Below are 15757 nucleotides of genomic sequence, written 5' to 3'. Positions count from 1 at the left end.
ATATTTTACTTGGTAAAATAAAGACAATATATGCACAGTGTTTTACAGTATCTGTAGCTATTAATGTGATGCTCATCATTTCCAAGCCATATTTTTCCAGCCCCTCATTTTGGATAATTTCCATCAACCGGCCCTCATTGAAAACTAATTGAATAGCCCTGCCCTATATAGTGGACTCAACAGATCAATATATACCATCATGCATTGCGCTGAAGGATTAATTATGAGAGAGTAGTGCGATTGTGACAAATACATGAGTTGTGGCCTTAAACTGATATATTTAATGCGAGTAGAGCACTGCATCATAAACACAGACGGTAACAAAGTACTTTTGCCTCCACATTGACAATGTATAACCCTCCTTTGGTTCTTCCCAAACACAATACAATTGTACAATAACTTTTACAATACAAGCCATAGACATAAGTGATACCACTGCTTACCAGGGGAACATAAATTACAACAAATTAACAAAATATGCGTTTTTATTTATGATGGTCCACCAGCTGCTGTTGATCTGACATTTTTCAATTGTGAGAGACAGCAGTGAGTAATTAACAAAGCAGAAAAAAATTACTTTAGTGTTTTTACATTTTACAGATGAGCTCAATATATAGTCTTCTACATAGAAGTCCCTGGACAGTAGATAGGGAGGAGTGTATGAAAGGGATTTTGTATACTTGTGCTTTTGCACAATATAAAGAACATCAGTAAATAGCCCTCTGGTGAGTTTCTTAACGTTCTAAATGGGAAGGCTAAACATCATCATGCAGACTAGTCTGCCTTTCCAGCATCGCTGTTTATGCCCGCGCTCATGTGACCGTGACGTATCAAAAATCAAAGTAGTGTTCATGAGTACAAATGATCTTTCTGATGTAGGGATCAGAATTGTCCGTTTGCCACAGATTATTTTCTACAATAATCTAGTGGAAGAATGCCATTGTGTATTTGTGGAGGGGGCCAGTGTGATGCCGACGTCCTCTTGGCCTACAAACATACATTTGTAGGACACTATGGACAAGGAACAGCAGAATGGTTGCATTTCTCATCTGCCCCTCTCTCCTGACGTCACAAAGATCAAGGAGGTCATTGTGGATTACAGGAAAGGACAAGGGTTCCCAGTCATCATCAACAGCACAGCAGTAGGCATTGTGGATAAAATCCTACGCACAGTCTAAAGTACACTTGCGCATATTTAAGTGCTGACATGTTTGTGCAAAATAATTCGCGTTTTCTTCAAATTCTACAGTTGCTTAATAATGTAGGACCGGACAACAATCCTGATCTTTGTTGTTATAGATTTGTATTCATTTCTTTAAGTGTCTCAGACTTTTAAAGCGATAACTGAGCAGCCTTTCCACCTCGACGTCTCTCTTCTGTGTTTGGAGATCTCTTTTTGCCTCAGATTTGACATCAAACCATTTCTTTACTTCATCGGTTGTGCTCCTTCTCCGGATACAGCATCCGCTGAACGAGTAACAATATCCCATGTATGTTGGTTTAGACTTATTTTAGATCGACTACCCACGCTACAGAATAAAACGGCTCGTTTACTGTTCACTTCCTGCAGCAGTCGACTTCGTCCACTTCAGAACCACTGAAGCTTTTGCTTACGGAGTCCGGTTGTCCCTCGTCTTTACATTTACATTTAGGGCATGTAGCAGACGCATTTATCCAAAGCGACTTACAATAAGTACATTTGTAACTTAGAAACTGCAACAATATATCGCTATCAGCACAGTCTTTAGATTTACGTTTCAACATTCTTTACTTCCTTCTCTAGTTCTGTGTGTGCACACAGCCTTACAGTCGCATGGCTTTTTGTGGGCATTGGTGGGGCTTTTACATTCGCCAATTAGGAACGCGTGTTCTTTTTAGGAAGACGTGGGATTCATCAAGATAAGAACACAGGTGCTAACATTTCTGCTGTTTAAGAACATGTCTTGAATCCAACATAGACTTTTCTTAAAACCTTTCTCAAGAACAAATGTAATAAACTTAAGATACTGGTGAATGAGGCCCATTGTCTTGATTGTTTTTCTTAAGTGAATACTTACAGCTTCTTCTATTCAGTCATTCCATATTATTTACTATTTATTAGCATTCTTTTAAGGAGCCTCCTAGCTAAAGCATTTCACACGATTGTAAAACCAGGGTGACAAGACACAAATGTCAGTGCATCTTTTTTACCAGCAGATGGTGCCAAAATGCTTGCAATGTGAACACCAAAAAACCATCAGTGGCAATAAGAAACTTACCTGAGACTTGCTGAGTGAGAGCCTGTTTCTGTGTGTGGTCAATGTGCCAGCCCACCAAGATGTCCACTGTGTCCTGTGGGGAAAACACAGTTTGTAGTTGTTGACCTGCGTGCCTCAGACATGTATACCAACATGTCTGAGGATACCAACGACGGCTAAAACACTCACCCTGAAGTTGGTACTGAAGACATGCGGGTAGCAGCGGGCCACCTGAAGAATACACTTGACGCTCTGACAGAGTAGCTCTGGTGTGTCCACATTCTCCAGGATGGACTGCAAGTTGCTCATCACCAGCTGACACACAAGAGACCAGTCACATGCTGCCCTTGCCACCGGTCAGTGTACACATTGCATCTTTATGTGTGTAAGGAGCAGAGATCACCTGTCCTTACCTGCATGATGTGAGAGAAAGCCTTCCTCTCTCCAGCTGCCTCCAAAGCACACTGTGCTGCCACCAGGTAGAGCAGCTTCACCTCGTCACGACTGCTTGAAGTGAACTTGACAAAGAGCCACTTGAAGATGCGCTCAGCCTCGTAGCTCAGCACCGTACAGAGGAGACCCAGACAGGCTGCGGCGTCCTGACGCAACTCCCACAGCAGCTTACTGCTGAACACAACACCAGCGGGACAGAGAACACATGTTATGCTGTGTTCACACCCAACGCTAGGGCTGTGCCCTATCATACCATCAACAATGATGCCGAAATACATTTTCACTTAACAAAAAAGTACAGTCAATGCTATAGCGATGCATTTAAGTTCCCTAAGCCCTAAGATGTCTGAGAACGACAGCGTGTTAGCCTGGCCAGCAACAACCTCCGATGATGATGATGACGCTGGTTGCACTCCATATTACAGGAAGAGCAAACGGTGGATGTAAATGACTGATGCCTCGAGATTTCTGCCTAAAATCCTATTAAGGCAGTTTTATCTCGCCAGTCGCTATAACTCTTGCTCCTGGTGATGGTGGGACACTGAAAATTATGAGTGTATTGTAGTCCTGCTCAATGTCTAAAATGTCCTTATCTCTGGTTTCTCCACATAGTCTGGTCTGGTCTCTGGACTAATGTGAGCTACTATCGTGGAACTCTGGGGGACCACAGAGACAGGAGACAACATTTGTTTCTTCCATTTAGGATTCGGCGACGTCAGGAGGACGAGTCACAGGAATTCACTCGAAACTCTCACAAATACATCAATGAATGTCTAACTGACATTTGTTTACAGTCCTACGTGGACTGCACTATCGATTGCATTTAAAACAATTTTGTGAGGCTATCTTTCTAAATAAAATGCGTACCATGACCTTGTCTTGGCCACAGAGTTCCTTTTCTGAATTAATGAAACGTTAAAATCCCATTGGCTTTTAGTGACGGGAACCAGTATCATCCCAGTAATACTCCATGTTCAGAATGCAGCCCAATAAACCTAGAGTGGGAACACAGCTTCCTCTTACCTCTCATTCAAAATGTCATTCAAGGAGCTGAGGACGGTGTCCAGCTGTTTGACCAGCGTCTGTGAGGGACGAATATAAAGTTCAAGGTTTGTTTATTGTCCTTATAGAACTCAGGGTTGTGCGACAAAATGCAGGTGGTTTTGCCACCAGTCATCTTAGTAGCTAACTGTATTGGTAGTGACCTGTCAATCAGCAGGTAGCCCCGCCCCTAAAGCATCCCCTGCTTTCTGGTCTCTTGTACTCTAAATGGACCTTAAAGGGATAGTTCGGAATTTTGTACATGAAACCTAATTTCCAAGTGAGCCGGTGTGTTCGAGACGTCTGGAGACGTTTTCAAGTAATTTCATTCAGTTCTTATAGTTGCCGAGGTCGCTTATGCTATGGCTAGCACAAGTCAATGGTTCTTAGCTAGACAGGCATTAAAAACAGTCTTGCCCACTCCACAGTGCACCCGAGGCAAATCAATTTAAACACTAGACTGTCGATGTACATATCTGTGTTGATTGAATAATATTTTAAACAAACAAACTAATATAGAACCGGTAACTTATAAGTGCTAGGTGATATCACGCCGCCGCTGCCATAGCCTACTAGGAAGTATGACATGCTGCTGCTGGGACATAAATCCTTAAAAATGCAAGGTTGCAAATGCAAAATTCTATCAACACATATGTACATCGATAGTCTGCCGTTACAATGGATTTGCCTCGGGTGCACTGTGGAGTAGGGTTGCACGGTATACCGGTACCGGTGTTGTAACTACAGCTGAGAGGACGAGGAGCAAGCCGCAGCTTGGGGAGATAAAAGGCAAGCCGGAGGAAACCGCTAGCAAGTTAGCGAGCAGCGTAGACTGGAACAACAAACGGAGCAGGAGGAAAGCTTGGAGAGCGCGAGAGAGAGAGAGCGAGCGAGAGAGCGCGAGAGAGCGCGAGAGAGCGCGAGAGAGCGCGAGAGCGAAGCACGGAGAGGAGAATGGCTGCCGCACCCGTCACCACGCCGCAACTTGCGGACAAACCAGCGCCGCGAAGTGCGATATGGCCGTACTTTAGCTTAAAACAAATGCGCAAGGCGAGGCAGTTAACGCCGATGCACCACTGTGTAAACGATGTTTAAAACATGCATGGCTAACGGCGGAAACACCTCCGACTTATCCAAACACTTAAAGGACAAGCCCCCAGACCTGCACACTGAGCTCAGGGAACGACAGGTCATTTACTCAGGGAAAAAAAGCCACATTCAGTGCTAAAAGCAAGCGCCACCGCCCTTCACTCTTAACAAAAGTAGCTCTGGAAGAAAAAAAAAAGAGCTGATTTATTTATATTATTATATTTTATATTATATTATTGTATTTATATTGTAACATTTTTAAAATTGTGTGCATTAGAAAAGCTTGTCTTTGTGGTATTTTATTTTATTTGCTGATTAATATGTTATTGTTCTAAGATTTTCTATTAAAATAAAGTCAGTAATGACATTTTTTGCGTTCACTTTTTATTTGAAAAAGTATGGAAAAGTACCGAAACACATGATGGTACCGGTACCAATGTTGTCGGTAAAATGTTGGTATCGTGACAACACTACTGTGGAGTGGGCAAGACTGTTTTTAATGCCATGCTAGCTAAGAACGATTGACTTGCGCTAGCTAGCATAAGCGACCTCGGCAACTAGAAGAACTGAATGAAATTTCTTGAAAACGTCTCAAGGTCACACACACACACACACACACACACACACACACACACACACACACACACACACACACACACACACACACACACACACACACACACACACACACACACACACACACACACACACACACACACACACACACACACACACACACACACACACACACACACACACACACACACACACGACCATCAGTTGCAGACTACATTTCAATTGTGGGATACTGATTCCAATATACAGGGAGAACTGTGACATCAGATACAACCTTATTTCTAGAAGAAAGCAGGAACAGGAAGATAATGTGACTGACCACTTTGCTCTCCCCGTGGCTGATGAATTCCTTCAGCTGTTTGAGGGTGGCCAGCCTGCGGTCGCGATCATCCTCCCTGGACACTCGGCGCAGGAGGTTTGCCAGCCGAGACTCCTCTGAGTGAGCCATCCCTCTGTCTGGAACAGGAGCAACAACGGACTACATTAATGCTTGGGAACGTAACATGCTGCAGGTTCATGTGGTTTAGTGTCACATGTCCTTCGAAGTCACACACATTGGGTCTCATCCACCAAGCTTAGTTAAGGGGTGTTCACACCAAACGTGACACAATTTTTCCACGCGACCAAGTTACATGTAAAGTCAGACGCTCTGACACGAAGCCAATCAGCGTAGAGATTCTCCTCATGGATTCTCTCCTAGTATGTTACGTTTCAAAAAGAGGCCGAACCAAACTATGAGACTGTCCGTGGTACAAAGGGTCGCTGACGTATTCATGCCGAGGCAACGTTATTTTCAGTGTTAACGGAGCAGCTACGTCATTAGCAATGTTTACGTGGATGCATCGCTATGGTTCGCCTATGTGGCTCAGGTGAAGTTGCTGGGTCCCATATGGTTGGGACAGATCCTTTAACGAGGGTCAGTGTCGAGGCAAAGCCAGCTTTGTACCGACCCTCGTTACTGAAGCAGTCCTGAGCAGATGTGAAGTGGATAACATACATACAAGCTAGGGGTGCAGAAAATAATCGATTCAAAGATGCATCGAGATGCTTAATGGGACGATTCTGAATCGATGCAGTAACGTCACATAATCGATTTTTATGGCGTTTCCCGTTTCTGCTGGACAATAAAGTTGTTAAGTTCAAGTTGCATTATTGGTGAAGGACGGACAAGCGAGCGAACACCGTAAAGCCACCATCATAACATGGAGGAAAGCAGTAGCGGTAGCCGATGCGCGATAAAAAAAAAATCCACACAATTTAAAAGCGGATATCTGGGAACATTTCGGATTTTATGAAGCTGCTGAGACGCGACGACAACTGGACAAGACCCATGCTATTTGTAAAACTTGCCACGCTAAAATCAAATACTTCGGTAACACCACTAATATGAGGAACCACATTAGCCGATGGCACGATGAGCTAATGTTAGCCTCTGGTCACACCGGAAAGACAACTATTGACCCAGCACAGCCAAAGATCAACGAGTCCGTGAGAAAGTTGCCATCCAAGTCCGAGAGAGCCAAGAGGATAACTCGGTGTGTAGGAGCTTTCATAGCGAAGGATTTACGGCCTTATAGCGTCATGAACTATGTTGCAGAGCTTTGTCTGCTGTGTCTGAGTTCAGACTCCGAGAGTCATGTTTGCCACGTTCAGGGAGTGCGCTTGAGCTGCTGTATTGTGGAAAAAAGGTGTTTTTTTGCACTTTAATTTACAGAACACTTTATTTTTGAGGAATTAAAATTAAAACGCATGTTGGTAGGCTTGGCTAATAATTATATTTTTCTTTACAACTTAATGTAACAAACCATGTGCAATTTGTTTACATCTGAATTTAAAAGCAGCTTTCTAAATAAAGAGTTCATATTTATCTGACTGTGTTAATTGATGAAAAAGCCATGTGTGGTAATATAGAAAATTGAAGATGAAATGCATCGAGATGCATCAATAAGATGCATCGAGTTGCATCGTAGAATCGAATCGGATCGCATCGTAGACTGGTGAATCGTAATCGAATCGAATCGTGGGGGCAGTGAAGATGCACACCTCTAATACAAGCTAACACGAACAGGCTCAGGGAGGACCAGTTTATAGGTGTAGAGACCAGAGAAAACTTGTTTTTCATAGTATGGAACCGTTAAAGTTATTTGCGTATCATTTTAACGGACAGACTTAACAAACCACAACTTGGGACTTTTTAACCAATCGTCGCTTCTTCAGCATACTCTGTATTGCAGTAAAATCACAACATTGTTTGTTTTTTTTCGGAGCATAGCGAGCACTACAGTGAACCAGCTGATCTCTGACTTGCTATTCAGAGTGAATGCAGCTCTATGAGATTGACAGTAACGTGTCAGGATCTCCAGAGTGACCATTTAGGGCGCACATGCAACCAAAAATCAGTGAAGTGTGGGTAAATATGTTCCTTGGTTGCACCTGTACGCCTAACATTCAGCTGGTCTGTTTACGTGTGTAGCAAAATGTTTCCCCCCCCCCCCAGCATACAGAGATGAATCACCACGGTCTGAGCCAATCAGAGGCCGAGTAGGGGCGGGCCTAGGTCTCTGATTGGCTCTGACCCCAGTCTCTTTTTCTCTGAATGTTTGTGAGGAAAAGTAATCAGGCGGAGTGACCTGAGCTTCCAAAATGAATAATTTTTTCAATTTTTAAAGTGTGCCCGTAACACCCGTCTCCCCTCGCACTGTAAAGGCAGGAACACACTGGCCCAACCGTTGGACGTCTGAAGCGTTTGGAGAGGCTCGGACGAGGTCGGGAACACATATGTTTGGTGTGTACAGCTGCGTCGGAAGCTTTCGGAGCCGCGTGGACGTTGTCTGATCAGACTGAGCATGCGAAATCTGAGGAGGTGGGCTGTTGGACGTCTGAGCCATTGGATACTCTGATTGGCAGTGTGCTAGAGAATCAGAGTATCCAATGGCGGTGTGTGGGCGGGGCGGAAGTGACGATGGTTTCTCCGTATTACTCGTTCCCTACTGAGACGACGTCTTCGTAAAATAATGAGCCCGAGAGCACACAACGCGAGTGTCACCCTAGCCAGAGTCATCTTTCCAGAAATGCCAAGTATTTAGTCCACAAAGGTCTTCTCGAGTCGAACGAATACTGAACCAAGACTGTGGCTGTGTCCGAAATCATTCCCTACTCCCTACTCCCTATATAGGGTAGTTCTATGGAGGGCACTATATAGTGGACTCAAGGGCAAAATGAAAAAACACTTTCGGACACTACTCGGGGGATTTCTTTCGGTGCCGTTGATGACGTTGTCCTGACCATAATTAATATGTGTCAGATTCCACCAATGGCTCTTAAGTCTCAAGCAGAGAAATTACCAGGATAATTATTTTTTAATACATATTCGTTGCGAAAATTTACAAAACCAAAAGAACGAGTCCTCCAGCAATAAGGGGATTCCGTGGCCGTCTCATTTCTTGAGAAAAAAATAATTTTCAATAATGAGACGATCACTACATCGTCCTCACTGCTATTTTTATTTTCAACGATCCCGATCGGGTCCAGGTGGACTTCAGGACCAGGTTGCAGCACTACCGGCACCCCACATCTCCGCGATCCACCAGACCTGAACAGGTTGCAGTCCGTCCCCGATCCCAAACTCCTCGGCAATCGCTCGCCACAATCTGTCCCTCATCGCCGCATCTTTATAGTTTTCAGACTGTCATACGGCGCTTTGGTTTGAGTGACGGTTTTTGACGGACGAAGACCCCGCCGCCACCTCTCGTCGGCCGGCCAGCCACCGCAGCCTGTCGCCGGCCACTGCAGCTTATCGCCGGCCGGCCAGCCGCCACGGCCACCGCCGCCTGTCGCCGGCCACTGCAGCTTATCGCCAGCCGGCCGGCCGCCACGGCCACCGCCGCCGGCCACTGCAGCTTATCGCCGGCCGGCCGGCCGCCACAGCCACCGCCAACTGTCGCCGCCAACCGCCGCTTATCACCGGCCGCAATAATACAAATATTAACATTTATTATTGTACGATTATTGATATTTCCTCCGCTTTTTCCTGCTCTCTCTCCTCTCGTCCCTTCGCGATTTGTCTTTCAGCGCAATGCATGATGGTAAAATTTGCTCGGCTAGTGACCATCGGCTGTACACTACTTTTCACGATGCATTGTGGGAAACTTTGAGTGCACTATATAGGGAATAGTAATGCTCACTACACATTCGGACACCCCTACAAAAGTAGGGAGTGATTTCGGACACAGCCTGTGTGTGCATTGTTTTTATCTGCACTCTGTTCCGTCATTTCCTGTTTTCCTGTTTTGGAGTACTGGCACGAGACTAGCGCCACCCGCTGTTAAGGAGGCTTATTGCATCTCGCGCAAGCGCAGAACGTACACGCTGCTGTGCTATCGGAAGCACGTCGAAGCGGTGTGTACAACGCAACTTTTCTGCCAAACGGGTCGGACGAGAGGCAACAGAGTGGGCGGAGAGTGGTCGGATAAGGCAGTTGGACGTCTGGGCGGTGTGTGGGGGCCTTAAGATAGCTGAAACCACGAACCGGGCAGTCCAGTCGGGCGTAGTATTAAGAACCAGTCGTTTGATTCTACATTATGTACTTACTGCAACGAGTACGGCCAGAGCCAGGCTGGGAACAGTGCTTTTACTGTCGGTGCGGTCCTTCAGAATCGTTAAAAAAGCACCAGAAACACAACCGGTATCCCCCGCAGAATTTCTGCATCAGGCAGCCACAAACCGAAGTAGTGAGCAGTGCGAAATTATAACATTTAAAGGAAAACACCACCGCATTTCCATACTGAACTATGTTCTGCTCTGATGTTAGACGAGGTGATACATACCTCCCTCTCCTCTGTGCGTGCACTCAATGGCTCTTGCGCGGACTCCGCGCAGCGCTAATTTGCTAGCATGTAGCTTGTCCTTAGGATCCAAAGGGGGGTGAAGTTAGAAGCGACCAAGCACTTCCACGTTGTCCCTATTTAAATACGGTTACGTGAGTAGTTACACGACCCAAGTTTGGTTACACAAAATGAAACATGCCAATTTTTCTAAGCGGATAACAAGGATAACTAGATAGTATGGCGGAATAACAACTGGAAGCACTTCGACGTCGGCGCAGTAATATCATCACTCAAAACATGACGGGACTATATACCTTCTGCTTGTTTTCACAACCCTGTACGATGCACGTTATAACCATGATGTTTGATTGTTCACAAACTATCTTACTACAACCTGATGCTTCCTCAACTGTGCACAAACTACTACAGCTGGTGCAGGCGACGGCGTGCAGGTCACGTAGGTTCTATTGACGGAAGTAAGAGGGGGAGCGGAGTGATGATATTACTGCGCCGACGTCGAAGTGCTTCCAGTTGTTATTCCGCCATACTAGATAGTTATCCTTGTTATCCGCTTAGAAAAATTAGCATGTTTCATTTTGTGTAACCAAACTTGGGTCGTGTAACTACTCACGTAACCGTATTTAAATAGGGACAACGTGGAAGTGCTTGGTCGCTTCTAACTTCACCCCCCTTTGGATCCTAAGGAATATACTGGGACATGCTACATGCTAGCAAATTAGCGCTGCGCCGAGTGCGCGCAAGAGCCATTGAGTGCACGCACAGAGGAGAGGGAGGTATGTATCACCTCGTCTAACATCAGAGCAGAACATAGTTCAGTATGGAAATGCGGTGGTGTTTTCCTTTAACAGTGCTTATAATATCACCAAAGACGAGCATTTTATGTTTTTTTAAACCATTTAGGTTATGTTGACTTCTTCTTTGTGTTGAGATTTAAATTTAAAAAAACAACATTAATCTTTAGCTTTATTTTCTCTCTTTTTTATTGTCTTTATTCATGTTTATATTCTAACCGAATGTGTTAAGAAATCAGCAGTGTATATGGGAACTATAAAGAAAGTGTATAATAGGTGTATTATTGCGGTGCCAAAAGGCACATTGAAAAATTTTAGGTGAAGCTAAATGTAAAAAAAAAAAACTTAGGCACACCAGTGCGACCAATGTAAAAAGTTAGTCTGGAGCACTGCATGTTTTTGAGAGCTTACCCTGCGATTTCCTCATGTCCTTTGAAGCTAAAGCACGATTTCCATGCTGAAAAGGAGGGGTCAAATCCGTTGTCACGTCATTGGGCTTCAACTCTTGCCCCACCGACTTCCAACCAAGTGTAGTATCACAGACACCTTGACCAGCTTCATATCCATCTGAATGACAAACAAATGTTGGATTAAACTGATGCATTACATAGAAAGACATAAGCATGTGGAGAAACCACAAAGCAAACAGGAATAACCTTTGTTTGATGCATGTTTTAATCAAAGTTACTACATGAACAGTTGTACTTTTAATGGTGAGACTGACTGATCAATCTCTGATTAACAGGGTTGCACATCTCTCTGTGATAAACTATTTGATATGATATATATTGATCTAGATACACAGGTTACGATTCGATTCAAAAACGATATCCTTTTATTACAGACCGATTCGATTCGAAGTGTAAGAACGATACGATTTGATTCTACGGTTAATACTTGTTGTAGATATTTTATAAAAGAAAGAAGCCAATTCTATGAAAGTGAGTTGAGACACAAGCGATTGACATTCAAAGCCATCCGTCTCTCACGTGCGGTCGTGGAGTACCTGCGGTCACACGGCAGCGTCGCAGCCGCCTACCTGTGCTGCGCCCGCCTCTCCACCTCCACCATCTCCATGTTCCGTGTTGTGCCTTGTTAATCACTCATACCAGCTAGGCAGCTACGGCGTTTTGCCGGCAGCTTCAGCTCTCGCGTTGTTTTAGAGATGCTGGTGTAATGCCGCCAACCGCTTCAAAGTCTTGCGATACCCGATCCATGACTCTATAACCGATTCTAGGAATTAATTGATAATTCGTATCGATTGAGGAGGCTGCTACCGATGCAGCCGTATCTCTCACTTGTTGAACCGAATATCCGGTTGCATCGGTTTATCGTTTACAATCCTACTGATTAAGTGTGGATACTAAGCTTGGTGGTATTACAGTATTGCGCTATATCCTGGCATCATAAATCCAGATGCTGTTCTTTCTGTGACGCTGTATTGATGTGTTGTAGTGACCATCAGACGCCATCAGAGGTCAGTGTCTATAGTGTAACAAGCAGCAGAGCTCAGACAGAGACTCAGTGTTTCCACCTTTTGTTGCCTTAGAAAGTTGATAATTTACAATCAAGAGGTCAGGTTTGGTTTGTTTTGCTTTTGGAAAAAAAACAACAACAAAACAGCAAAGAGCACTACGACCTCCACTGACTATGTGAGCTTTGCCACCAAATCTCAATAGGTTATATCCATCCAGTATTAATGATACGTGTAGTGAATACCTTTAGTGTATCTGTCTGCCTTTTCTTCACTCTTACTCCGTTTAGACAGCTGATAAATACATGGTGCATCTGCTCCATAAAGCCCACTGATGTTTCCCCCCGATATATACAGTCATATGCCCCGGAGAAACATCAGCAAGGTATGAGAGAGAGAGAAAAAAAAACTATCCCACAAGCCCTATGTTCACCTTTGCAGGGCTCCAGAGTGCGTCCGAAAATCTGTGAAGTGCTACTAGCGGTGCGTCTAACATGTCACTGGTCTGTTTACGTGTGTAGCGTAATGTTTTTCCCCAGCATACAGAGAAGAAGAAATACCAAGTCTGAGCCAATCAGAGGCAGAGTAGGGGTGGACCTTCATCTATGATTGGCTCCAACCCGGTATCTTCTTTCGGTGAATGTTGGTGGGAAAAAGAAATCAGGCAGAGTCTATAAGCCTTAAACTGAAACTGTAGCTTTCCTGAGCCTTCTTGAGCAACACAAATGTAGATTGTTTTTTTTTGTGAAGAAAGGTGGTGTTCCCATAACACACATCTCTGGTTCGCCAGGTAAAAAGTTAAGAAAACGCAAGAAACAATCTGTAATCTTTGGCATGTACCTGTTACAGCTGCGTGGTGGGCTGAGCAGCCCCCCTGCCCTCCCTGCAGCGTTTCAGTGCCAGACACAAACCAAAGCAGTGAGGAATAATAAAGTGCAACACTGCTTAATATCACAAAATAAGAGCATGTTAAGTTTATTTTTAAGCAATTCAGGTTTTTAGGATTTCTTGTTTGTGTTGAGATTTAAATAATGAAAAAAAAATACTTTTATTTCAGTCTCAATACTCATTTACATAATGTGTTAAGAAATCACCAGTGTATATGGAAACTGTAAAGAAAGGGTATAATAGGTTGCTGAGCCAAAAGGTGCTGGTGCACCTAAATTAAAACAATGTAAAAAGTTGTTCTGGAGCCCTGTTTTGCCAACATCGTTCTGTTCATTATACTAACTATCCATGTTATTGTGTGTGAACAGTGTAGCGTTCCTCTTTGTGACCTGCAGATACGCTTTGATAGGAAACCGCTATGAGAGCCGACACAAGAGTAAGACTGGAAGGCGGCTCACCCTCTTCCAGGTGTGGATCGGCAGGAGCGTAGGCATCGCTGGGCACCGCTGGCTGGTCGGGGCAGCTGGAGGGCAACACGTCACACAACGCTGCTGAACCAAGCTCTCTGGACTTCACTATGTCCTGGCTGGATGACACACTATCAACTCTGCCACGTACATAGACAGACACACATGGAAAACACAAAACTGAACCAACTGCATGTATGGCTTTCAGAGATTATAAGAACATTTTAGTCCACGCCATAAAGGGGTGGTCATTTTTGAGAATGATGCAATTTAATATCGATGTTTGATTCTTCTTGATTAGATTCAGAATCAATTCAATAGTGAGTCTACTGAATATGAATATGAGAGGGGGGCAGTCAAACAAAATGGTTGTGATGTCCGACCAAGCCTGCACTATATTTTTTTCATATTTTGTCATGTTTAAAATATGTTTTTTTAAAAAGGCATCTGCATATTGAGAACATAACGGGGCACTGAAAACCTTAACTTTAATTGCTGATAATGAAAAGCAATATTTATTTCCACAAGCGCTACGAGCAGTCAGAGCCATGAGGCGATTTCGTTAGGTGCCACAATAAGTTTGGAGCTAATAGCCGTTTGATGAATGCCTAAAACATTAATTTCTCTGAGAACAGTTTAACCACAAATTCGGTACGTCACGTTTCATGAATGAGACCCACTATCTGCAACCAGTATAACATTAGCATGAGAACATGTTGGAATTAGCACACTTACTTTAGCCAGTAACCAGTGTTGCATGAAATACTGACTTTAACAACAGGAATGTCAATGCATTGTTGTGCATCATCAAAAGTAGTCATTATTTAGCTTACAACTCAAAGTGATGTACTTCTGTATGGTGAGAGAAATTTGACTTGGTGGTTGAAAAGATGAGTACATGACGTTCTCCAGCTCTGTGCAGAGCCAGCACCGCAGATTGATTGATGGATGGATGTCATGCTATTATTGGTTGAAATTGGTTGGTCCTAGCTGATGTAAGCATGTGGCATATTTTGATTTCCAGGGGAAATAAATATTCATTTTTTACATAAAAATACACCGTTGAGTTAAATATATCGTTACATACAGCTACTGTTAAATAGGTGTAAAATATGTGATCTAAAAGGCATTTACATTTCAGCTCGACTTGTTTAAGTGTGCAGTTACTCTTTATATAAGTATAATAGGCCTAATAGACTTGGTCATAAAGATGCTGGACCATAAGGCTCATAAGCTATTTGTATTACGCATGAGTTACCAAAAAGATGAAAGATGAATTCATTTTGATAAACGAACTGTCATAAAGTGTACCCGAGTCGAGATACTGGGGGCCCTTAGCCGACTAAACAGGAATCACTTCCTATGTTACCCCTGATGTCACACACGTCGTGAGGTACGTTAACACATGTCATGCCAACTCAGGACTCTCGTGCTGCAATAATGGCTCAGTCGTAATTGAATATCAGCTCAAGAAGTTAGCGGACCAACACTGTCATATCTTCGATAACAACGTTTTAAAACACAATTACATTCGGAAGTTATTTGGGGAGTTGATAACGTTGAACTAGGGTGGCGTCTCCCCTAAGCTAACTGGCTAACGTTAGCCAGCGCCAATAGTATCTTGGTGATGCTAACTAGCTAATCTAACACAGCTCATTAGCATTTATATCACCTTGCGGTTATTTCAAACTCCCAGGTGATTCATCATTGCGGTTCACGTGGCGTTACTATCGTTTTTACCAACGTGTCTAGTCTCGCTTGCAATGAACTAACATTAATTGAGTTAGTAGCAGCGTCGAACTTATCAATGCTAGCTTAACAAAACGAGCTAACGTCAGCGCGGGTCTCAACACTCAGCAGCGTCGACAAGCGACGACAAGATGACGGTTTACAA

General features: G+C 43.8%; 1 protein-coding gene across 2 annotated transcripts in view; it reads right to left on the bottom strand.

Moving 5' to 3' along the window:
• smg1 (SMG1 nonsense mediated mRNA decay associated PI3K related kinase) overlaps positions 1-15757 on the bottom strand; it is a 117600-nt gene that overhangs the window by 101487 nt on the left and 356 nt on the right. The window contains exons 2-8 of one of the 2 annotated variants that reach the window (XM_084036205.1): positions 13855-14003; positions 11446-11601; positions 5716-5852; positions 3714-3772; positions 2651-2864; positions 2427-2552; positions 2259-2331 (exon numbers count right to left, since the gene is read on the bottom strand). In XM_084036205.1, the coding sequence (XP_083892331.1) occupies positions 2259-2331; positions 2427-2552; positions 2651-2864; positions 3714-3772; positions 5716-5852; positions 11446-11601; positions 13855-14003 (914 nt within the window). The remainder of the gene's footprint in view (positions 1-2258; positions 2332-2426; positions 2553-2650; positions 2865-3713; positions 3773-5715; positions 5853-11445; positions 11602-13854; positions 14004-15757) is intronic. The other variant, XM_084036206.1, reaches the window with a different exon arrangement.

The sequence above is a fragment of the Eutrigla gurnardus genome (genome assembly GCF_963514095.1).
Source record: "Eutrigla gurnardus genome assembly, chromosome: 20".
Lineage (NCBI taxonomy): Eukaryota > Metazoa > Chordata > Actinopteri > Perciformes > Triglidae > Eutrigla > Eutrigla gurnardus.
The sequence above is the reverse complement of the archived record's forward strand: the minus strand, read 5'-3'. Positions and strand labels throughout refer to the sequence as shown.